Raw genomic sequence first — 25,189 nt, forward strand, 5'->3', positions numbered from 1 at the left:
TAAAGTAGCACTATCAGATAACCCCCCCATTCCCACCCCCACCCCCCAGGTTCGACAGGGGCTGTCAAACCTGGCAAGGAGGGGAGCAGCGTCAGGCAAAATTATTGATTGTGTCAAACTTTTGAGTTATTTCATTTATGGTTTTAGTTATTACCCTTTTTATACATTTTTACACGAAATAAGTGGTGTGTTTAACTGTAAAATAAATAAATAAATAAAATCATTGAAATTTGGCGCCCCTTCCAGCAGATGGCAACATAAGGGGCCGCCCTGCTGGAAAGGTTGGCTGGTTTTTGTATTTTCTTAAAAGCCCCTTCAATGATGTTCCTGCCTTATGTGTAAAAGTTTGTCAAAACTGTTACATTTGCCAAATTCTACATCCAGTTTATTTTAGCTTAGATTAGCTTTATCTTTCTATCATTTTAGCAGTTCTGTATTAAAAAAAATGTAAATAGTCCAAAAAAACCTCAGGTATTAGACAGCGTATCACAGTCAGCCTTTGGTGCTCATTTAACAAACTGAGCTTTAGCTGCATTATAGCTGTATAGCAGCAGCGCAATAAGAAGCAGAAGTTGGGATGGAATGCAGCCTCTAATACGACTTAGGTAAATCTCCAACAAAGCTAAATTGCATAACTTTCTCTGTAAAAGCTTCTTTGTTACCACTTCATTATGTTCCTAATAAAGGTCAGGTTTGCCTCAGGCCAGCTGTAATTTGAGTAATTCAGCAAAAAGGCAACCAGACGGTAAGAGCCTTCTCCTCTTCTTTGAAATCTATTTAACAGTCTATTGTAAAGAGTAATGGCATTTTGCTATGTTCTGGAGTTCCAATTGAATGAACACTCTGCAGCTATTTTGATATTTAAATGAGCAGTATTCTTCATGGAATGACAACATTTCTTTTATTTTCAGCATCTTGGTGAATTCTGCTGCAGGGGCAGAGCAGCTTTTGAAGATGGAGACTTTGGTCTTTTTATTCTCTTTTTCTGCCCTTGGCATTCTTTATACTATGAACACCACACCTGAGATGCAAGAGTAAGTGGCACCATTTTTATAGTTGAAAGATAGCCTGAGGTTTTGGGAAATAATGTTTTATTTGTGTTGTATATTTATTTAAGTTATATATTTAAGTTTTCATGGAATGCATTAAATTGAGATGGATACATAAGTCTGAAAATGCATTCAACAAATTACAACTTATCAAAAAAATAAACAACAGAGATACGTATCATTGTAAAAAGAAATAATTAGAAAGTGGATGTGTTACTTTATGAGTCTTGAGGTTTTTATGTAGTTATTTTACCTTTTTTTTTTACCAGCAGAGGACCCTGTATGCACACGACACCCAAAAGAAATGCCTGTTTTTTAGTCATTTTAAAATAAAGACGAATATTGCCCAAATGAATTCTAGTATTTCCGTGCTCTTATCATGGTATAACAGGAGCAGATAACGTGGAAACATTCTAGAAAATCCTGCTTAGTGTTATGATGTAACAAAGATTTCAGATTCAAAATGTGGTTCAAATGTTTTATAATTTGACGGATTTCAGAAATGTTTTGTGACAAATTCTAACAAATTCTGTTAATTCAGAATCACTTTTCTCAGCCCCTTCGTTCACTTGAATCATTGAGTTTCAGCAGGACCTAAAATCTTCTTTGGTGAACATTTGAGTGGATTAAGATTCTTTTCTGGGCGGCCGTGGTGCAGCGGTAGAGCGGTTGACTCCTGATCAGAAGTGAGCGGTTTCGACTCCGCCTTGCCCGCCCATGTGTCGAAGTGTCCTTGGGCAAGACACTGAACCCCGAATTGCCTCTGGTGGGAGGTTGGCGCCAGTGTTCGGCAGCGGAGCCACCACCAGTGTGTGAATGTGTGTGTGAATGGGTGAATGGGTCTGTGACTGTGAAGCGCTTTGGGCTTCACAGGGAGGGTAGAAAGCGTAGTATACGCCATTTACCATCTTTTTTCTGGTGATGACTGCCAGAAATATATAACATTAGGGCTGCCACCGTTGATCTAAATTATATTTTTTTCCGATAAGTCAACTAATCACGTCATGTGTAAAGTGGATGTAAAGCACACATCTTAACCATCATTAGCTTTACACTAACAAAAAATAAAGACAATAGTTTATTAAACCGTTAATGAATCGTGCAGCTTCTTTCCTTCATTAATTTCTGGTATTAAAACAAGATTAAGTCAAATGAGGCCAGCATCTGAAAAAAGGAACTATTTTTCACTAAAGATAAAGTTTTGGTCTCACAGACTCAAATATAAAAAAGTAATTTTTTTGGTGCTGAACGCTCACAACTTTGTCCAACTTTACTGCACTCTGACTCCATGTAATATAAAGCAAGGACTAATCGACTAGTTGATTAGTGGTCAATTAGTGGACTAATCGTGGCATTCCTACTGTTTATGAACACAAAAATGTGATTTATGACTTATTACTAACATGTTTGATGCTTCAGTCAGCAAACAGTATTGTGTGCATAAATCATCCAGCTTTGTTGAATTGCAGAGCGCTTGCCTTTGCTCTCCTGCTATTTATTTTCTTCCTGTGAGGACACACACGGAGTCTTCCAGGAGGCAGTTTGCTGGAAGATATCTTGGTCACATTAATCTTTTTCATGGAACTCCGTAGAAGAGCACTAAACATACAGGCCTGTGCTGAACTAACATGGCCATAGTCTGCTGCTTTCTGCACTGCCTGTGACTGATTGAAGCTTTTTCACGTTTTAAAGTTTTCATTCAAACTAAGCTTTGAATTTATCAGGGGAAGTAGTTAAAAAGAAAAACCACAAAATTTGAAATATTTCGCAATTTCTTTCTTCATTCATGTGCAAAGTGTCAATTTTTTAAATGTTGTATTTTACAAAACAACAAACCTCACAAAGCCCTCGAGTACAAATAACCTCAGCAAAAGCACACGTGATCAACATTTATCAAATGAACCTTCTTTAATCTTCTATTGAAAGTTCTCTGAGCGTCATATCATCAGTTTTAGAGAAATGTTTCAAAGAGACTTTGAGCTGATGTGCAGAATGTGCTGCTTTATTCCCTCTTCTGCTTCCACAGGCCTTTCGTGATCCTGGAGATTGGTGTTGCTGTGTTGGTTGTTGTCTTCCTGTTTTACTTCCTCATAACTCGTGGGAACCCACCTAAAGACGTTCTATTCTTTGGTAATTAACACAGTTTCTCCACTCAACTTCTGCTGTTTTCACGAGTACTGGCTATTGAAGGGTTAAGACTCACTGTGTATTGTTCTGGCCACCATGAAAGGATTTCCAGAACCTTCATCCACGCTCGCCTTATCAGCGTAAAAACATGAACGGTATTTCATGTGAGTTTGCCTCATAATGACAAAGCTTCTTAGACTGACCAGGATCAGAGCAAAGCTGATTCTACAGCATAACTCAACCAGATCCTCTGCAGACTTAAGATCACATTTAGAATTCCTTTACAACAAGCCTTTGCATTAGGAGAAAGTCCTGGACTGACCCAACGGAAAAGCACAAATCCATTCAGAAATGCAGGTAGAAAGCTTAGCTACCTATTATAATGTGTCAATAGGAGGTTGTTCTCTTCATCAAAATGGATTGAGTTTCAGGTCAGTTGTGTCAGTGGTTCACATGCTGAAGTCTTGAATGTTGGAGGCTAGTTTGTTCTTCAAATCCACTCTGTAACGTTACAAAGGACTAAAAATATAAAAAAATGTTAAAAACAATTTAGAAGATGTGAAGATCTTCAAAAGTTGTTGCAGCTAACAAAGCTATAAATCAGGAAACTCAACTGCTCTTCGCAAACATTCAAACATTTTCAATATCTTCAATAAAACATCTGCAGCTGTTTGAGTAAGTGGCTAAAAAAAAGTAAATTAGTCTTTAAGGGGCCATACCATGATTTTCTTCAGCCTTTCAGAGTGAACTATATCCATATATATATATGATCATGTATTACCTTTGGAACACTAAAAACCAAATTATCTATCAAATATTAGTTATTTTCATTAGTTTTTTCCTACCTAGAAGTAAAATGACTAGATTCCTGAAGCCCCGCCTTCCACTGCGTGCGGGTTCAGCCCATTTCATGACGTCATCCTAGAGCCAGAAGCGTGTCTTTGTTTCACAAACAAAACTAAACATCTACATTTTTTCAAAGATGGATGCACATACCATATTTCTGCCTTTAGTAAGTCCGGTCATCGCTACACTGGTTCACAACACACATGCACGTGACGTCTGCACGACTGTACAGGGGTGGGGGGGTCTTAAAGGAGCCCCACGTCTGAAGTATCAAACACCTATTTGAACTGGAATTTCTATAAGACAAGACACAATTGAAAGATACAGGGTATTGTTTATTCTGTGCCGCCCCTGGGCATGGGCGACCTAGGCAGCCGCCTGGGCCCTATCTGTTTAAGGGGATGCCAAATCACAGTGATTATTATTATTATTTTTAATTTTTTATTACAGCTTGGCACACCACTCATTTAATCTAAAAATTAAAAAAGTAATAATAGAAAAACATAAATAAAATAACGTAAGATAAAATAAAATAAAATAAAATAAAATAAAATAAAGTAAGTTTGATGTAATCAACAACTCTGCAGTGCAGCCCCCCTCCTTTCCTGACGCTGTCTAAGCTAGGCTGAGGGGAGGAGAGGGGCGCTCCGCTGTTGTGTTGCTACGGTTGGTGCTTCTTTAAAACTTCAAGGATGAAAAAACAAGACCTCTCGGACAGCATAAAGGGAAAAAGGAAGGAAGAGGAGGAAAGACAGTCTCAAAGCAGAGGTTTGTCTGTTTTTACCTTTGGTCAAAAAAGACAAACAGTTAAAATACCCCTACTTTGCTCCAAACTGTACCCTGAACTGTGAACAGTGGCGCAGATAGTTAGCCCACTTTACTCATAGTCAAGAGATCATGAGTTTGAACCCCAGCTGGGACAATAAAATTAAGGTCCTGGGATGAGGTGCAACCGTCTGTTTTTGCCTAAGGCGCCTTCCAGCCCAGGGCTGGGCCTGTGTGCATCTAAAATGAAAGTTTTTTTGGTGATCACTGCTAGCTCCGTGGAGAAGTAGAGTGTTGCTGTTGGACTGGGGGCGGTGCTGTCAGGGCAGACTCTTCCAGAAAGGGGCGGTCTCACTCTGTGATGTCAGATCGTGAGAACCCGCTGGTTTTCGTGGGTATGGGAGGGGCTTCTGTAAGAGCGCAGGTTTTTAGAGGATTACTCAGAAATACCTGAACGGATCAAAATACTGCTTTGAGGTTCTTTATAGTGAGGAATGAACAGTATAATACACTTAAAAGCTCAAAAAGTAGAATTTTCATGGTATGGACCCTTTAATAAGGGGAACAACCACCCCAATGTACCAGTCCAGTGGTAATGTCCCCAAATGCAAACCCCTGATCGTCCTTCATTTCAAAACTTCTTCCAGGTCAGAGTTTTTGTTTCCACAACAGACCCCTGGCTAAGTAGAAGTCCTTCTTTAGCTTGACAGCATCCTTCACTTCTGGTGACCACCACCAGGTTTGGGAATTGCCACCATGACAGGCATCAGAGACCTTGTGCTAAAGCTACAAAGACAATGGATTTAGAGAGCATGGTCCACTAGAACACAATGTCCCCACCCTCCCCCTATCTGTTTGATGTTCTCTCTTTAGAACCCCCTCACAAGTAAACAACATCCATATTTGGATCCAGGCCTGTGTAGGCGCATGGTGGTTTCCCATTGGGCCAAGTCCAGCCCAAAGGGAAGACATGAGCAGGGCCGGCCCGGGCTGCATGGCGCTCTAGGCAAAATGTGGTTTTTGGGTTACCAAAATACTTTTCTTGAAAATGGCAAATATATAATTTTTGCAGTTAAGAGATTTGAACAAAAATTTGACTGAGTAACAATTTATTCCCTCAGTATTTAAACATGTACACACACCCACACACACACACCTTAGAAAACAACTGTCAATGTAACACCTTGCATTAATTGAACCTTTCTTTTACAGTCTTTGCAGAATTTTCTTTCACTTGTGTCATTGACCTGGTGAGCGCTTTGGAATATGATGGCATCATTTCTGGTTTCATGGAATTTTACCAAGAGAAGGTAAGTCGTACACTCTTGTGTTCAATCAAAAACATGAGTTTGAAACAAAAAATCAATCTGCTTCATCTTAAGTCACTCAGATAAATACATAATTCATACGGACCATCTGAAAACATCTTTGTTGCCCTCGTTAAGCATTCTGTAGACTTTACTTTGCATTTTTTTCAGGGTGAGCCCTACTTAGGAACTTCTTATGCCATCATGATGTGTTACTGGGATGGAATAGCACACTTTGCCATGTACTTGATGATGATCAGCAGGATAACAGACAGGTGGGTGGGTGAGGAAAATTGTTGAAATCAACCCACACCTTTGAAAAGGATCTTGAACAACCTCTCAAACACAACATAATTCCCATTCTAAGTTAGGGATAAAGTCATGAATCAGTGCATGTATGTTTAAAAACATATTTCACAGTATATGCAAACTTCAAGTCGATCTTTTCATGTTAAATTATTTCCACAAAATAAACTATTTGTCAAATTTTGCCAGTGAATTACCTTGATTTTTTGGGTGCACTTTGCATATCGAACCCACACAGGACTGAACGAGACTGTTTTGATGAGAGAATCAGTCATGAAGCTCAGTCAGTGAGTTCAAGAGTTCAGTGTGATTGTTTGTAGCCTTGAGCAGGAGCCTCCATAAAAATGAAATCTTTTAAACAATGCCAGCTTTGTAAATGTGCTAAGTGAAGCTTTGAGATTTTGAACATGATTAAAAGTGCAGTATTTGCAAGATCATTCCTTTGGAGAATGATTTTTTTTTTTTCAGAAAAGCGTACCGGACCTTGGGCTTGTTCTGGGCTGGCTCGTTGTGTGCCAACATGAGTGTGTTTATCACAGGCATAGTGGCAGGTAAGCTTCTTTTTTATCTTCCTTTGCACCGGTCCCATGATTACAAGCTTTCATTAAGCTGACATCCGTCCTGCTGCACCATCAGCATCACATTCAGCCTGCCAACAATGTTCAACGCAGGCTAAAGCTTTTGCAGCTGGCATTTTAAACTCCTCACTGTAGATGAAACAATAAAATCAACGACACAATTAAACAGAGATGGTAAGTAAAAGCTCACAGATGTGTGAATGTCTTTCAGGTAAATATGGATCTGAGGTCCAGCCAGCCTTCTGGCTGAATTTTCTTTTTCTTCTGATGCCTGTGTTGGGAGGCGTTCTTCTGTTCACCCGACCCAAAGACAGGCCACTAATTGGAGGATATAATGTGAGTGCAACATCTACATAGCTGCTCCTCCATGCAAATAATAGAACTTTTGACACATCTGTTTTTTTGAATGTATCAAATCAGCTAGAATCTAGCTTCGGTTACTAGGATGTTGGTCTAACAGCTAGAGGTAGAGGTCGTATGTTATTTTATCATTTCCAGATACATATGTGAAAGACAATTGTTTAGCCTTGCAATCACATTCTAGTCCATTGATAGCCCAGAAAACATCAGTCATGGTCATACAACCTGTGACTGGCAGGGCTCCTCACCTCCTAACTTTAAAAGTATTCAATTCTCGTTCCCTTTGCAGTCTAGATTGTTGACATGGATGTACAGACAGGTCACTGGGGTTTCTGATGGCGACTCCTTCCCCATTTGAGCTTTTTTTTTTTTTTTTTAAACAAGACTCCTAACATTAATAGCTCTTTGTGTTCAAAAATCCCAGAACCACTTCTCTTCAAATCTACAACCATATCTTCAAATTCATTAATAAGCAATCAAATGATTAGCAATGAGTTAGCCCAAACCATGAAGCAGAGAAACAAACAAATGAAAAGAAGGAAAAACTCAGACATGTCCAGAGAAGTGTAGCCCAGGCTGACTAAATACCTCCCCTATTGGTAATGTCAGCATCCAACAGAGATGGGAACATAAAGAACAAAGAGAAAAAGTATTAAGAAAAGAGATAAAGAGACCAATAAATAAATAACACACAAATAAAGTACAGTAGATCCATAAAAAAATAAAGTAAAGCAAAATGTTTTACCAGACTTCTGACACAACTGCAGCAACTAAAGCAGCTGCATGTGTTTAATTTTAGAGGTTGTTGACACACTTTAACTTTTAGGGTGTTTGCTTCTTTTCTCTCACATTTGAAGTGGTTACACTTTTCTTCCAGCTCTTATGTCTCAATGACATTATATCTGCTGGGATCCACCACCTGAATCCAGATTTTTTCTATGGCATGAATCAGCAAGTAAACAAAAGCAGAATACAGTACATAAACTCTTACTGCAATTCATATAATATGGATTGTTTAAAAGTGTCAAAGGTAAAGTTAGACCATAGGTCTCTTAGTCATCATATTTATCAGAAGATGGACAGACCCTTAACACATATTGATACATATAGATTCCCAATACTTGGATATATTTTTCTAGAATAAGTGAATTAACAGCTTTGTTTAAACATACAAAACCTTAGATTTTGAAATAAAATCTTTTTATTTATGTGTCCAGGCTGTGCAGCAGGTGAGTAAACCAATCAGAGCGGAGGGCCTCTGGTGTTGGACATCAAGGGGTTATGTAGCTTTTGACACAAGGTGTATACAGGGTATAGACTGGTGAAAACAAAACTGAGATTCCTGTAGTGTTGTTGTGTAGTGGAGCATGAAAGACTGAAGTCTTATTTAATGAATGGGATTTTCAATGATTTGTTTCTGTTTTTTGTTGGATTTATCAAAGGCAGTTTTTAGAAACCCAGTCTTGAAAAGAAGATACACAATTCAAAAGTTGTAAAATTTTGTGTAATTCTGAATAGTTAAAGATAAAGCTGAACATAATCTGCATGAAAATGGTATGACATATGTTTGAAACTGTTTATAATGTGGCCAAAGGGTTGATGTACAGCAGGAACAGAATTGGGCCAAGCACTGAGCCTTGTGGTACACCATGAAGCAGCGGAGTAACTTGGGATGTAATATTAGGGGTGAACATGGCAAAGGTTATATTGGTTAGACAACAAGAGAACTGAGATTTAATAGTCTTACCAAGTTCACAATGTAGTTGGTGTGGCAAAATTTTGTGGTCAACAGCATCAAAAAATGAGGAGACATCTTATAATAGCAATACTCTGTTACAACCTGAGTCTGAAGCTGTAACATCCTCCTCTCACCCACTACAGTCACTGACTCTAGGGACATCCCACAGAGAAGACAGATCTCTGCACCACTTTGTTAATCTTCTTCTGGTTCCTGCCAAACATGGATGATTATCAAAACACTCATCCAAACACTCAAATATTACAAACATGTGTTGGCTGCAAAAACCTTCTCACACATTCATGTCAACACACACAGACTATAAAGACAAATCACCTTACATAAATGTATACATACAAACATGTCCAGCATGTATCATTCCTTTGTGCATACAAATATCCTGTTTGTGTAAAAAGGGAACTTGAGTCGTTTCAAGAAGCAGGTTTAACAAATTCAGAGTTCAAACATGCAGTCAGAGTTCGCAAACTCAGAGTTATCGGATTTAGTCAGTTGTTCAATCAACTCTGAGCAGTTGGACTCAGAGTCAGGTACGAACATTGCGACCATAAAAATCCTTGAACAATGGAGTAAAGACATCGAGATTCATCATGTCAACGGGAACAGACACCGATAGAGCTTCAAACTTCACGGTGACAGAAATGGATGTGTTCCTACAAGCATATGCGACTACGATCACATTTTCATCAAAAAGATCAACACAGCTGCAGCGGTAAAACAGAGAGAGTTGACGTGGGAGTAAATATCTTCAGAGATAATGCATACGTCAACATTTGAATCATTTCAATTCAGGAGAAGACCCAAATACTTTCAGGAAGGTCATTTTGTCACTTGTTAAGTAAGGACTGGTTTTTGATCTGTCAATAATTTAACTAGTAATCTCCGTAATCGCACGAATGACCGTTTTTGTTTATACCCCCAGCCACCACCACTTACACATATACACACACGCACGAAAATCACTGCATGCAAAAAAGAAACATGATAGCTGCCTGGAATATGTTAAAATTAGTATTATTTAATTTTAATATGCAAGAATGAAATAATATTCACTGAAATGTTTTTTTTTAGCACAATAAACCTTCTCCACAGCCAGGACTTGAGCTCCCGACCATTCCACTGTGCTAACCACTGTACAAACATTCAATATGGCTCCTGCAGCACAGTCGATATTTTGACAGACATCTCCAGTGTTTAAGGTTTAAAGATTTCCATTGTTGAGGATTTAATAAGAAGAAAAGGAAAAAGGGGAAACCGGATTGCCAGTTAAATTCTTCTTTTCCAACCAAAAACAATTTTTTTGACCAAAATGAGGGAGGAGAGGGGGAACGGTATCGCTCAAATAAAAATGAATTGGGAAACGCCAGGCAATCAATTCATGGCCTGAAAATTCCCTACCGACGTAAATTACAGTACATTCCTTCTGGATTAATCCAGCCTCCTCATGTATGGGATCCTTCACTTTAAGATGGGACGGAGGCCGCAGGGAACTTTGAGTTTCCTGAAGAAAACCCGCTCCAGACCAGGTTACGTTCACAGAGTCAGTTGCCATAGAGATGGATTCTGAGTTCAGCTCAGACATCAGCTTCCTGAAATGGGTTTGATTTAACTCACTTTCACAGGTTTAAGATACCTTCGTTTCTGAAATCAGAACCCAGAGTTTTCCTTAACTCGGAGTTCACAAACTCAGAGTTTCAACAAAACCTGCTTCTTGAAACAGGCCTGGTACCTGTGCTCAGGTGAAAGTCTGTGTTCTTCTGTGGACGAGGATGTCATAGAATAAAACATAAAGAGAGGAGAACCCGGTAACCACCACACCAAACCCCCAGCAGAAGGCAAAGCAGCAGTAGCAGACCGATGATGATTTGTTGAATAATTTGTCTCTTTTGCTCTCATTTTTTTCCATTCTATCCTTAATTTTTAGCCTTTTTTTTTAAATCTTTTACTTAATGTTATTTTCCCAGGATCTCTACTTAAAAGTCAGTCTGATAATGTTGTCCTCTGGTTAGCCAAAAATGTCCAAACACTCTTCTTCTGCTGTTATTCTACTGTTGCATCTCATTCCTGCTTCAGCTTAACCTCCTTATCAAACACAGTAAACTGGAAGTACCAGGTTTAGTTAACTTCTTATTATTCCTTCATGTACTCCCTTAAGCTCTCAGTGTCTTTGCCTGAATGGGTTTTGGACACCCACTGCTCATGAAGACCCTCTGTGAGGATCTGTGTCTGACAGACACTTCTTTGGGCTGAGGTTGCTGACATGGTTGTGGTTTCTAGAAGTGTTGAGCAGCACAGTGACGCTCTGAAGCTCTGACACCAGGCAGGGTCTGTGCCAAGCAAGTGGACAGAGAGGGTTTAGCTGCTAATGAGACAGTAAGGCCCCCAGTCACTCTGAATTGGTTTGTAAGGGATGTGGTGTTTAGCCTTTTCCTGGTCTGCAAAGTGCCTCCCAATGTGCACATGAACAAATGTTTCAGAGTACAGTCACATAGGTGTGCAGGAGATGCTTTTGGTGTAACTGATCATATAGGATGAATGAACACGCAATGAAAGAGTTTTTTACTGCTCTCAAATGACCCTAATTACCCTGTGTTGTCGCACACTCAGGCCCAGCAAGCTCAGAGTATGAAGCTAATCTGGCGTCCCATGGACATGATCTTGGTGCTGCTGCTGTTGGTATCAATGGCCTTCACCATCCTCAGAGGCTTGGTAAGTGTGTTTGTTTGCACAGAGTTGGAGTCAGGAGTCTTTCCTACAGAAAAGCTTTTTGCTCATAGTTTGGGTCAGGAATGAACCTTTTAACACCTGAAGTGTCATTAGATACGCTTGAACATTCATTAAACAGAAGCAAGTTGCTGAGAGAAAAGCTGATGCTGGGGGGGGGGGGGTAGTCAACAGATTTCTAGTCAGTTGTATGGCTGTTTGATAAAGGCAAAAAAAAAACTAGATTTACAGCATTACCTGTGATAATGCAAGTGTGAATGCGGTTAGCTGAATTTGGCTGCTGAAGATGCTAGAACTGATAACTGAAAATGCTGAAACTGATAACTGAAAATGCTGAAACTGATAGCTGAATCTGAAAGCTCGCCAAAATATTAGCTAAACTCCAAATTAGCCTAAAGAACTTAAAGTCTAATTTGGAAAACAGTTAACATAATGCTAAGATATTAGCTAAACTCCAAATTAGCCTAAAAAGTCTAATGTTGACAAAACAGCTAGCATAACCCTTGTGCTATACTGGGCATGTTTACATTAAACTGGATCATTGGGACCCCACAAGAAAGCGCACTGAACTTTTTTTACAAGGATTTCTGGCGTCCATGGCAGACATAAAATCCTGTCCACCTTTGTCAGAGGAGGGATCACACATCAATCTAATGGTGGGGTCATCTGGACCCCATAAGAGAGCACAAGGGACAATGGTAAAATATATATACATATAAAAAGTCTAATTTCGATAAAACAGCTAGCATTATGCTATAATATTTAGCCAAACTTCAAATTTGCACAAAAAACCCTTTCAAAAGTCTAATTTTGACAACAGCTAGCACAATGCTAAAATAGCAGCTAAACTCTAAATTTACCAAAAGAACTTTTTAAAAAGGTAAATTTTGAGAACAGCTAGCATAATGCTAAAATATTAGCAAATCTCAAAATAAGCCTAAAAAACCTTTTTAAAAAAGGTCTAATTTTGACAAAACAGCTAGAATGATATTAAAATATTAGTCAAACTCCAAATTTGCCTAAAAACTGGAAACATTTTTAATTAGCCAAAAGCAGTTAGTATAATGATAAAATAAAAAGTAATTCCAAATTACCCTAAAAAGTCCAGTATTTACTGAAAATTTTAAAGTTTGAATGTTGTCTCTAACTGAGAGTTCACAGAGGCTCACAAGTTTTAAAGTGCAGAAAGTTTTTGAAGGATTTGGGTAATTTCTCTGTTTTTTTTCCTATGGGGCATATTTTGCTCAATGTTTCAAAATCTATAAAGTTTCTGAATACCAATAGTACAATAGTAATGTCCTGAACGGCTGAACATTTTGATAGCACGGTTGCTGAAATCGTTGAAATTGTGAGTTTTCTGAAAAGCATTCACACAATAATCTTTAAAAGATTCTATATTCTGGGGCAACACATCAATCAACAACTTAGCTTTGAAACATCAACATCATAATATTTTACTGTCATGACAAAGTTGTAAAGATGTTCAAATGCATTGCACTAATTTTGCAGTATGCTGCTGTTACATGAGAAAGACAATAACCCCCTCCCTCTGTAGGTGGTTCTGGATTCTCCTCTTGAAGCCTGCTCTGTGTACCTGAAGCAGTATGAACCCTACCTGAAGGATCCTGTGGGCTACCCCAGAGTCATGGTGGGTCTTCTTTAAGCTGAACAGCCGGCTGGAGAGTCTGCAACACATCAAAAACAAGCCTCACATTGACCTCTGCTTTTAAGGGTGTCACTTTGACCACGCTGCAGGCTTCTTCCTATCTGCTCCACTCTGAGTCTGCACCTGATTACTGAGCCATTTTTCATGATTACAGCAGAAATGAGTGCAGGTTGGAGGCCAGCAAATCTTTGCTTTTTCTCTGCTTGACTCTATAATTGGAAGTCAGTTTGCTGCTGTGTTCTTCCTCTGAGCCCTCACTGCTCTGGGTCTTGTGTGTGTTTTTTTTCTTCAGTGTACGCAACTTTGTCAATAGGTTATCCAAAGACATTGCTGGGGCTGCAGTCCAGGCACAATTGAAATAATTGATCAGACGAGCGAGCTACACTCTGAGAACCTGATGAGCTGATCTCTCACCCAGAGCCCTCCATCAGCGTCTTATTGATGGGGCGGTGGGGGGCATCTTTTAAAATGTTGTTTGCACAGCTGCATCAGAGCGTGTGCACTCATCATCATCAGCTTGATCCTTATGTATTCATTCTGTTTTGGCAGATACATTTTGACTACAAACCCTCACTTTAGAATACACTGGGAGGCATGTTTTGTCTTTACATGAAAATATTTAGGTATAATATGAATGTGAAATCTGTAGAATGACAGAAAACAGATGCAGATTGTGTTTTTCCTTAATTTCATTTATTTCTGGTGGAGTGGAGCTGGGTTTATCCCAGTCTTTGTATTCCAGTGGGAAAATGCTCCTTTGTATTCAGTGTGAGTATGCAGGACACGGTGTGGGCCAGAGGAGAATGACTGTATTAAGTGTTGGTTGGGTTTAACAACAGCATTGACTGACAGTGATGGAGAGGCTTTTTGGCCCCCGACTTTACTCCATTCTAAACATGCAAAAACACGAAACATTACACAGCCAGCAAGCTGATACTGAAGGAGATGGCCTGCAGCATTGGAGACTTTCTGCATATTCTAGAATACAAAAATAGAAAAAACTAGAGAGAAACCATTTTCTGACTGACATCTCTGATGACTAAAAGTATGTTGTTGTCCTTTTTAGATGCTGGAGTTGTTTTTTTATGGTCTACCACTTCTGGGGGCCTTTGTTTATGGCCTCCTTAAGCCTGGCTGTGAATGGATGTCAGACTGGACCATGTTTTTTGCTGGAGCTGTGATCCAGGTAAGATCCAGAGAACAATAGTGTGTATGGGTGGTTCTTATAGGACGGCGTGTCTCTCTGTATTTAGTTCCAGTCATAACCGTTGCTTGAAGCTGATTAATACTTTCCTTCATGATATTTAAGTTGTTTTCACCTCTTGGCATTAGTGCTGGGCGATATGGAATAACATTTATACCACAATATAAATTATTTTATATCACAATAATGATATATATCACGATATAAAACAATAAAGTATATTTTCAGTTATTAAAAAAAGCTCTCGCTAGTTTTACTTTGAAAAGAGGAAGCTTACTTTATTTTGAAGATTTGTTTTCTTCCGGTGACATTAGCAACCGCTCATTCAGCTTTGTTTTAGTTCATAAATCAAAATCCAACATTATTCTGTATTTTAGAGCAGTAACTATTTTACACCATGATATTTGACTATACTCTACTATATTTATGAAGATCATGAATCAGCGATTTGGACATTGCGAATATTCATACTTGAATTTTCGGGAACAGATCGTGAGAATCCGAGTGCTCAGATACTTGTTACAGTCTTGTTTCACTGCCTCGTTTATTTAACTCGTGTAAGTGCGAATCAAAGAAGGTAAAGCAGTTTTATGTCGCAAAACCACAAGACGGAGTTTCTTTATGAGGAATTTCTTTTTAATTTGTCTTTATTTTCACGTATACATTTTTTTTTTGTGTATACACCGACGAGGTTCGGATTATTTAATTATTTATTTGGCATAGTATTTGATCAAATTAGGTTATAAATGATTAAAGAGAAATGGCACGATACACACTTTTCTATCACCTGCACGATATATATCTTTATATTGTCCAGCACTACTTGGCATAATATCTCTTCAGAGGTCATCACAGTGAGCTTTCACCACTAAAAAAACTTAACTAGACATCAATTAGAGCCTAAACAGCACTTTTCATTTCAAAATATTTTTGTTATAATAAGGAAATCTGTTACTCTAATTGTTAAAGTGATTTGAAACAGAATGTTAAGAAGTGGGGAGGGCGGGTGATTTGTAGTTGTTGTTTTATCTGCATTTTTGCTCTTAAATAAATAAAATAGTACATTTCCTTTCAGAGATTTTTTGGAAATTAACAGAGAAATCCACAAGAAAACCCCTTCAAAAGAGAAGCAGACAGTTTTAGAAATGAAGGTGTAAGACACGTGTCAAAGTCAAGGCCCAGGGGCCGGATCCGGCCCCCTGGGTGATTATATCCGGCCCTCCAGATCAATTTACATTTTTGTTAGTAGCGGCCCGATGTTTTCTTGCCCTGGTTACATATTGCAACACATTCTCATTCCCAAACGTCTCATACTGACGCTTGGTTAAGGACCCTCCATCTCAAAAATTTACATTTAGGGTGTCCCCAACTCGTCGTTTTTCTGACACGCTGGATTCCCAATCTCTGGGGTGCAAACTGGTGCCCGTCTAGTCCCGGGACGTGGACCGCACAGGTATGCTAACCCTAACCATAACCCGGTACCAGACAGTCTGTACCGGACGCGGATCATTACTGGTTCCGCATGTGGAACCAGACACGGATCAGGCTAGGGTTAGTTTACCAGTATCGGCTGTCCTCCGTGGTTTGATCCGTGTTTAAAGTTACTTTTTAAAGTTTTCAAAATGTAGTTTTAGAGTTTTCCATAAATGTTTATCCTGTTCGGTGTGTTTTGGATTTTGGCCCCCTGTGCGAGTGAGTTTGACACCCCTGGTGTAAAAAAATTTAACGTTTTATCAGATTAGAAGAACAAAGAAAAAACTGGCCCCATGAGTGAACAGGTACATGGAGAAATAAAGGAGAGAAAGATTTGTATAAAGCATGTTCAGGAACTCCAAGAAGGTAGTCTGATCAAGGCTGATTAGATGGGGCAAAAGAGTGAGTTCATTTAGATCAGAAAGATTATATTATATTAGAAAAGGATTATTTCAAGCAATCAAGAAAAAAACAAATTAATGTGCAATGCAATCAATCATCAGAAGTTTACATCCATAAAGACATGTCAAACACTGGATAACTAGATATTAAGAGGTTGCCTGAAGGGGAGTGGAAGGACGTGAACTTTCCCACCCCGACTCAACCATACCATTTCCTTTTCGTGTATTATAATTATCCGGTTTTTATTTTAACAGACAAAAAGCAAGCACCTCTTTAGAAGTAAAGCAGCCAAACATGTTATAGGTTTGGAGGACCTTCACACTAGAGCAGGGGTGCTCAAATTTTCTCACTCCAAAGGTCAAACTCTAAATTGGATCGCAGTCCGCTGGCCAAATACAATATTTTTCATGTTGTGATATTAAAAGAGAATATGGTTTAATAGATTTTGATAGATTTATTTTGATTCTGTATTCTGTGTTAGCTGAAAAGGGCTGCTAAAACCATCTGAAGTGACTGTGAAGGCTCTTGGCAATTCCTAGCACAAAAGCCCAGGGCCGACTCACTTGTGGGTTGTTTCACCCATAACTGAAGGCATAGAAAGTGCTAACAGCGCCACCTGGAGGGTGAAAGTATATCCAGCCGTAGAGTTTTGGAACACCACAAAGAATCAATGGGAAACAGGTCTTCAATAAACACTCCGTGGCTTCTGCAGCCATGACTTGACGGGACAAAATATAATCTTTGGTGGGCAAAATTTGGCTTTTGGGTCCCAATTTGGGCACCCATGATCTAGAGGCTTTAGAACAGAAAAAATAATTTCCACAAAATTCTTATCCAGTGAGAGGAGTACTCCTCTCATTGGATGTCTTTCATCTCACCTGAGTCTAAAATTCCTCTTTTTTTTTCTTCCAGTGCCAGTGGTCCCACATTGGAGGGTCCCTCCACTCTCGCACCACAGCTCCATTTAGAATCCCAAATGAGGCTTTCTGGACCGTGCTGGCAGCTAATTTGATCTATGCAGCCACCCCTGCTCTGGTGGCCCTGCGGGTCCATAAAGACCCCTTATTCTTCTTAAAAGTTGCCTCCTTTCCTGGCCAGACTGGTTTGCCAAACAGTGAGGAGAAAGATACCAAGTACAAAGAAAAATAAATATAAATGTCCCTCTAATCTTTGGAGCCAGTCACATACTCTTAATTGGAAAGAAGCTGTATCACTACAACACTCATTTGTACAACAGTTAGACAAAGTCTAAATATATGCATATTTTGCTCAAAATCTGTGGTTTTTGTATTATTGTCCTGCAATGCTGCCTTTGATCCCATGTGCATTTATACTTAGCTGTCCGTTTACATGAACTATTTCATAATCTGGACACCAGTTTCCTACCTTTATGCTCATATTTCCCCTACGGGTGGATACAGGTGAAAAATGGGTACACCTGTGTGGTGGATGCAGGTGGCCAGCAGGAAATATCACGATCGTAGATCACTTGGTGAGATCAGAGTGTGAAAATGTGGATGCACATTTTTTTCTACAGGCATGCTGTGAACGATGGGATGTAGTGAACACGTATACAACACGCAATGTTAAGTAAAGGTGAGATGCAGGTGTGTTGTATCCCCGTGCCTCATAACTGCACGCAACTTACATCAGCCATACCAATACTTCACGATACACTTCTCACACGCACAACACTCAGCCGTTTCATCTTTAATGAGTCTGTAAGAGACACCAATGCTTGGTAATTTTGGAAAAGAGGAAGCAAAGTGACAATACAAGAAAACACAAAGACCAGAATCATAAACATTTCATGGCTGTGTAAGGGCATGTGAACTGGGTATACATGTGAATAACTTGGATCCACTTTTTTAAACTGAGCTGCATATAAACTCAAAGACAAAATTCTATACTGTCACAAACGGGCAGACAGCTGGCTCCACCTGCAGCAGGTTTATTAGTTCAGACAGGAACTGAGCACAGCTAAAAGCCCATAAAGTTAAATCAGAGTGAGACAGGCTTAGGTCAATCACAAGCATGGGATCATCAAAGAAGAGACTAGAGATGACAGAGTCCAGGTGAGGGTCAGGGCAGGCAGCAAGTAAACAGAGATAAATCAGGGTCAGAAACAGAAAATCGGGTCCATGTAGAAACACTCAGTAATGCAGGCAGGGTGGAACAAACAATACTTCACACTGAGTGAGACTCTATGCCAGGGGTCCTCAAAGTGGGCCCTGCAGGCCAAATTTGTCCCGCTGGAGGTTATCTTTTGGCCCGCCAAGTGTGGCTGCTAAAGCAGTGTGTGTTTAGCCACCGAGCGTGTTGTCCGCAACACATTTGGACAAGTACTTTTAAATTACAGTAATTCCTGAATAGTTTGCTCTATTTTAAAAATTTGAACAGTTTCTGAAAGCCGAGACCTTTCTTGCCAATATCTGGACATTATGGTAATTTTACCCAGAAGCCCGTGTGAAGCTGCTTTGTTTACCGGTGAGACAGACGGACCGGTGGAGAGATGCAGAGAGCGGAGCGGTCAAAAAGGGTTTTTATAACGGCAAAAAACATAAGAAAAATGTCCGAAAGACGACCATCGTGGCAAATATAACCTTCATGGAGGTTCAGAAAAGACTGAGACCGAAGGAGTCATTTTTGGCGAGAAAAGGTAACGTTTGTGGAGCTGCATTTCCGTGTTTATTCCTGAAGGAATCAAGCAGTTGCTAGCTAGTTTTTACTCTGAAACTCAAACTGTGTGAGAGAAATTGGTCCAACACTATTATAAAATAAACAAAATTGTAAAATGATGATATATAAATATTGAAAATTCAGTTTCTTCTTGGAAAAGGAGCAAAATCATACAATTGTAGGACATTTTTAGACCCTTTTATAGTCAAAATGAGCAGAAAAGTCCAGTCAGACATTTCGAGGTCTAGGTGTTAAAGAGTTAAAACCTCTTACCCGTTTCTCATTACTTCTCGATGGTTTTCCAAAACTCTACGGTTGTATATACTTGAAAGTTTCAAAGACAAATGTAACTAACTTTTTATTATTACTGATTTGTGTTACCTTAATGACTACAGACTCAAAATAAATACGTTACACCATATTCCTTATTTTTTTCCTTTTCTTTATGACGTGAAAAATATTGTATTCGGCCCGTGGACCGGGATCCCATTTAGATTTTGGCCCTTAGAGTAAAAAAGTTTGGGCACTCCTGCTCTGGAATATTCACCAGCCGTCCCGCTCCAGGCCAGCTGTATTGGTCTCTGATATTAACAGTTTGTTCCCTCCATTTGAAACGGGGGTGGAGGCCGCAAGGGTTCTGGAACAGGGGCTGTAACTATATAAGCAGGGGTCTGAGTCAGTCTCGGCATAGATTTCAGAGCTTGACGTGGAAGAAACACTTTCTCAACACGCCTGTGGTTGGAGGATTTTATGTGTACATGTAGCGCAGTTGTAGGTCCTAAAAGACGAGCTGGCTCCTGGTTAGTAGAAAGTTCCTACGTTGCCCACCATTTTTCTTGCTCCAGTAATGTTAGCCTGAGGTTGTGAGGGGCTGTAAGCAAGTGGGAATTAGTGTAAACCATGGGTGTTTAAAGTCAGGCCCGCGGGCCAAATTAGGCCCGCCAAAGGTTAAAGGTAGAAATTATTTACAGAGTAAAACATAACTGAATTTAAAAAAAAATATACAGAAACAACAAAAACAATCATTTGTTAAAATACCCAGCTCTTTGAAATATCAAAATCAATAAAAGACTGCATACCTGTGGTATCGAATATCCATACCCAGTCATTTACGCTTTAGATGTCATGAAAAGGAAAAAATTAAGAATATGGTTTAATATATTTATTTTGATTCTGTATTCATTAAGGTAACACACATTAGTATGAATACAAAGTAACATTTGTTTTTGAAACCTTTAACAGCAAGGCCTCAGTGGACAGTTTTAATGAAAAAGCCAAAGCAAGCTAACAAAAAACAAAAAACAAAACTTTCTTCCGAGGAAAACAGCAAACTGGGATCCGAATGAGAGACGGTGAGCTGGTCTTTTGACTTTATCCGTTTGCCATTGCTGTTCTCCATCTTAGCTGGCTGAAAAAGACCGCTTAAAGCATCAGAAGTGACTGTGAAGGCTCATGGGAATTTCTAACACACACAAAAAAAAAAAAAATGAAGAAGAAGGAACACGAGAAAGTGGAGAAATACTAGGGACTCATAGATGAACTCTAGAAAGCTTGGAAGGTGAAAGAGACAATGGTGTCCGTGGTAATTGGAGCACTCGGGGCTGGAACCTCCAAACTGGAGGAGTGGCTCCAGCAGATCCCTGGAAAGACCTCAGACATCTCAGTCCAGAAAATTGCAGGAACAGCCAAGATACTGCAGGACCCTCAAGCTCCCAGACCTCTGGTAGAGCTTGGAGGAGAAACCACCCACGGATTTCACAAAGTCCTCCGCTTTTATCTGGACTTGGGACCAGCACAAGGGAGCAACGGATTGTGATCCTTGTGGTTGCATTACCTCCGAACGAACGGACACACGATCATAACATGTTTTGTTCAAACATTGGCGCAAACCTCCAACCAGAGACAATTCGGGGTTCAGTGTCTTGCCCAAGAACACTTCAACACAATCTTCCGATCAGGAGTCGACCGCCCTATCACTGCACCACGGTCCCCCTTCACTTCAAAAAGTGAAGAGCTAATACAAAAAAAGTAAATAAAACACATACAATGCCCTCCCTTTCCTGACCCCCCACCCCTCACTCACAAGATATAATAAAGCATAAAAGGATGTAATAAAACTAAGAATATATAAAAAAACAGTTTGTTAGAATTGAGTCTCTATTGAGCCCAGTGGTAAAGTACATGAAGTTAAAAAAAGGCTACATAAATAAAAATAGGAAAGAGTTCAGAAAGAGACAAGCAGGAGGTTTATAGTGTTACGCCCCATGTGATCTAGGGGTCCGGGACCTAACATAAAGGTAAATGAAACAAGAAAGTGTAACAAAAACACAACAAATGTCTCCATAAAAATATAAACACATTTATTTACAAGAAAAAAAAATAACCCAAACAATAACTAAAATGAAGCAAAAGGCTTCAGGGTGAACCAAGGCCAAAATAACAAACAAAACCCCAATTAACTCAACCCAGGGAGCTTACCTGCAAATGAAACCGTAAAATAATGACAATCACTAACCTCCCTGGACTAACATAAACAGGAGAAAACATTTACTAAAGAAAATGGCAGTTCACCCCTACAGCTTCACCTAAATTAACACTAAACACAGAGTGGGACCTAAACCAAAATGCCAAAGAAACTACAAAGTGCACAAATCAAAACAGGTGGAGAAGATCACTGAGCAGCAGTGGAGACAGGTTGCAGCCCTCCTGGGTTGGAGGTCCACATGGTGCTTTTGAAGGCTCCCTCCTTCGGCTTGGACCAATGGGGAGCCACACCTCCAGCACCACACCTGAAAGAAATGAAGAGGAAAAAAAAAGACAAAGATCCAAAACACATACAGGAGTCCCACTCTGACAAAAATACACACAAAAAAAGAAAGAACAAAACCAAATACGGCCACAGCCGTAACAATAGGAAGCGAGAGGTTTTCACGTCAGTCATGGTCAGAATTCCTAATCTTTATTTCTAAACCTTTTGAATAAATTCAGAAACCCCCTGTGGGATTTTTTTCTTGTCTTTATTTGAGACTGTCTGCCTCCTCTTGGAGTTGTGCAAGCTTTGTCATGAAGACGTCTTGGCAGAGGCTGACTTGGTCATCCTTTCCCGTGATAACCTCTTCTGGCTGAGAGATTTCTTGGGAAAGGGAGGACTTCTCTTCATCCCCCTTCTGGTGGTCCTCTGCCTGCTGTTTCTTTGTCTCTGTTAAGGCATCTCGGATCTTTGCTGATGCCAGTTGTTGGTCTTTAGGAGCCTGTTCTTTAATTTTTCACACAGCAGCGTCTGGTTATGCAGGTCGTTCTTTGTTTGGGCCAATGCAGCCTTTAACTCAGTGGACTCTCCCATCTGCTGGGCTAAGCTGCTGATGGCCTCACTGGTCTTCACCTTTTCTCTCCAGAGAGATGTTTCCAGGTCTCTAATTTTGCAGGTGGGGTTGAATTTTACTGATTAATTTATTTTAGCTTGTCCATCTCCTGATGGAGTTAGTCAAGTGGTGGTCCTCTTCAGACTTCCTCATTTGGACATCTTTTTCCTGGACGAGCTTTTTGAACCCTTGGAGAAAGGCGGGCATTTCTTTCTGCCACTGCAGTCTTTCCTCTTCCTGCTGTGCCATCTTCTTTTTAAGGGTCTCTTGGATTTTCTCCAGCTGGCTGATTTTTGGGGTGAGTTCTGAATTTTTTCATGGACATTTTCTCATTTTCCATGAGAGAATGCTCAACCTCAAGCTTATGTTTGAGCTGTTCTATGTTGTCTTTTAAAGACATGGTTTCTTTAAAATGTTCCTCCTCCTTCTCCTTCTACAGTCATTGACATTGAGCCAGCGCAGCTTCAGTTTGTTGCTGCATCTGGCTCAGGGATCTTCCAGCATCTTCGACAAGGCTTCTCCGGTAGTTTAATTATTTTAAAATTTGCTCATCTTTCTCAGTGAGATTTGAAAGAAGCATATTTTTCTCCTGAAGAAGTTCGTTGAGATGCATTACTTGTAACTTTAGGGCAGAATTCTCGTGCTGAAGTGCAGCAGCGCTTTCATCTTGTGTTGGTGGTTCTTCGATGACCCCCGAATTGCCTCTGGTGGGAGGTTGGAGCCAGTGTTCAGCAGTGGAGCCACCACCAGTGGGTGAATGTGTGAATGGATGAATGGGTCTGTGACTGTGAAGCGCTTTGGGCCCTTGAAGGAGGGTAGAAACCACTTTATAAGTATACGCCATTTACCATTTTTAAACAAACAGCAGTTAACAAACGCACGAACAAACAAAAGAACGCATGAACGAATGAACAAAACATGTTATGATCGTGTGTCCGTTTGTTTGGAGGTAATGCAACCACAAGGGATCACAATCCGTTGCTCCCTTGTGCTGGTCCCCAGTCCGGATAAATGCAGAGGACTTTGTGAAATCCATGGGTGGTTTCTCCTCCAAGCTCGGGTCCTCTACCAGAGGTCTGGGAGCTTGAGGGTCCTGCAGTATCTTGGCTGTTCCTAGCTCTGTTCTTTTCTGGACTGAGATGTCTGAGGTCTTTCCAGTTTGGAGGTTCCAGCCCCGAGTGCTCTAATTACCACGGGCACCACTGTCACTTTCACCTTCCAAGCTTTCTAGAGTTCATCTATGAGTCCCTGGTATTTCTCCAGTTTCTCATGTTCCTTCTTTTTTTTTTCCTTTTGTGTGAGAAAATTCCCATGAGCCTTCACAGTCACTTCTGATGCTTTAAGCGGTCTTTTTCAGCCAGCTAAGATGGAGAACAGCAGTGGCAAACGGATAAAGTCAAAAGACCAGCTCACCGTCTCTCATTCGGATCCCAGTTTGCTGTTTTCCTCGGAAGAAAGTTTTTTTTTAATTTTTGTTAGCTTGCTTTGGCTTTTTCATTAAAACTGTCCACTGAGGCCTTGCTGTAAAAGGTTTCAAAAACAAATGTTACTTTGTATTCATACTAATGTGTGTTACCTTAATGAATACAGAATCAAATTAAATAAATTAAACCATGTTCTTAATTTTTTCCTTTTATTTCATGAGATGCCAGAAAATATTGTTTGGCCCGCAGACCTGGATCCTGTTTAGATTTTGGCGAGTAAAAAGTTTGGGCACCCATGCTCTATGCAGTGCTTAAGTGTCCTGTGGGTGATTGGCAAATGAGAGTCAGCTGAGCAGCAACCAGGAACTGTGCGCTGGGGTTTCTGGGAGATGTAGTGCATTCAGTACTCTGGAGATAGCTCTTGCCAGTGATCAGAGGGGGAGACAGAAAACTGGCTCCTGACAATATCTGCTTTTTCCTGATGTCATGTATTGTCTTTAAATTAAAATGGTCAAAGCACAAAACTGTCTTGCACAAAGTAAAGGACCACTCTACAGCTTTAGCCAGTTTTGTCAATAAAAATATAGGCCAAATGTAGCCTACTTATTAAAGCTATTTTATCTACAGCAACCAAATGGAAGAATCTAAAGCGACCAATGTATTAGAGTACTCCATTATAAAATGTTAGCCTTAATTTTCTTTTTTGTTGGCATTATTTATTTTTCTTTGAACTGAAGATAATCAAAACTGACAAACCTGCAGTGTCCGGACTTTGAGGTCCGGACAACACAAAAGTAACTGTGTCAAAAACACAACTTTGTTTTTCTCCCTGAAATTCCAGTAAAAAGCATCATTCTGAGAGTGGATGGAGAGCTCCTGCCCCAGGTGGAGCAGTTGAACGAGTCGAACATTGAAGTGCGAGGCATTTCAATGGGATCCACTCTTTCATGATGACATTTCGATAGTTTCTGTCCAGGAACTGGTTCTAAATCCATTTCAGTAGTTTGGGGAATTTTAATCTTGTCATTTTTTTATCAAATCATCCATTTTTAAAATGTTCTTACTCTGTTAATATTAGTAACTCATTTTATTTGTAGCCAATAAAAAATGACTCTGATGGACTCCAGTGGTTCACAGAAAGAGCCAGTCACACAGTGCAGT

At 39.8% G+C, this 25,189-nt stretch overlaps 1 protein-coding gene across 1 annotated transcript; it reads left to right on the plus strand.

The window, feature by feature from the left end:
* Positions 1-498: 498 nt before the first annotated feature.
* tm6sf2 (transmembrane 6 superfamily member 2) lies at positions 499-17,838 on the plus strand. Its single transcript, XM_024259086.2, has 11 exons — positions 499-745; positions 912-1,034; positions 3,076-3,179; positions 6,000-6,097; positions 6,266-6,369; positions 6,869-6,951; positions 7,190-7,314; positions 11,702-11,803; positions 13,374-13,466; positions 14,551-14,670; positions 17,476-17,838. The coding sequence occupies exons 2-11, from the start codon at positions 955-957 to the stop codon at positions 17,710-17,712; spliced, it is 1,146 nt and encodes a 381-aa protein (XP_024114854.1). The 5' UTR covers positions 499-745; positions 912-954; the 3' UTR covers positions 17,713-17,838.
* The last annotated feature ends 7,351 nt before the right edge of the window (positions 17,839-25,189 follow it).

This window comes from Oryzias melastigma, linkage group LG4 (assembly GCF_002922805.2).
Source record: "Oryzias melastigma strain HK-1 linkage group LG4, ASM292280v2, whole genome shotgun sequence".
NCBI lineage: Eukaryota > Metazoa > Chordata > Actinopteri > Beloniformes > Adrianichthyidae > Oryzias > Oryzias melastigma.

Excerpts from the sequence above, each read along its gene's own strand:
- tm6sf2 (XM_024259086.2), top strand. The coding sequence starts at position 955 with ATGGAGACTTTGGTCTTTTTATTCTCTTTTTCTGCCCTTGGCATTCTT. Across the intron at positions 1,035-3,075 it reads ACCACACCTGAGATGCAAGA|GCCTTTCGTGATCCTGGAGA; the intron begins GTAAGTGGCACC and ends CTGCTTCCACAG. Across the intron at positions 7,315-11,701 it reads CACTAATTGGAGGATATAAT|GCCCAGCAAGCTCAGAGTAT; the intron begins GTGAGTGCAACA and ends TCGCACACTCAG.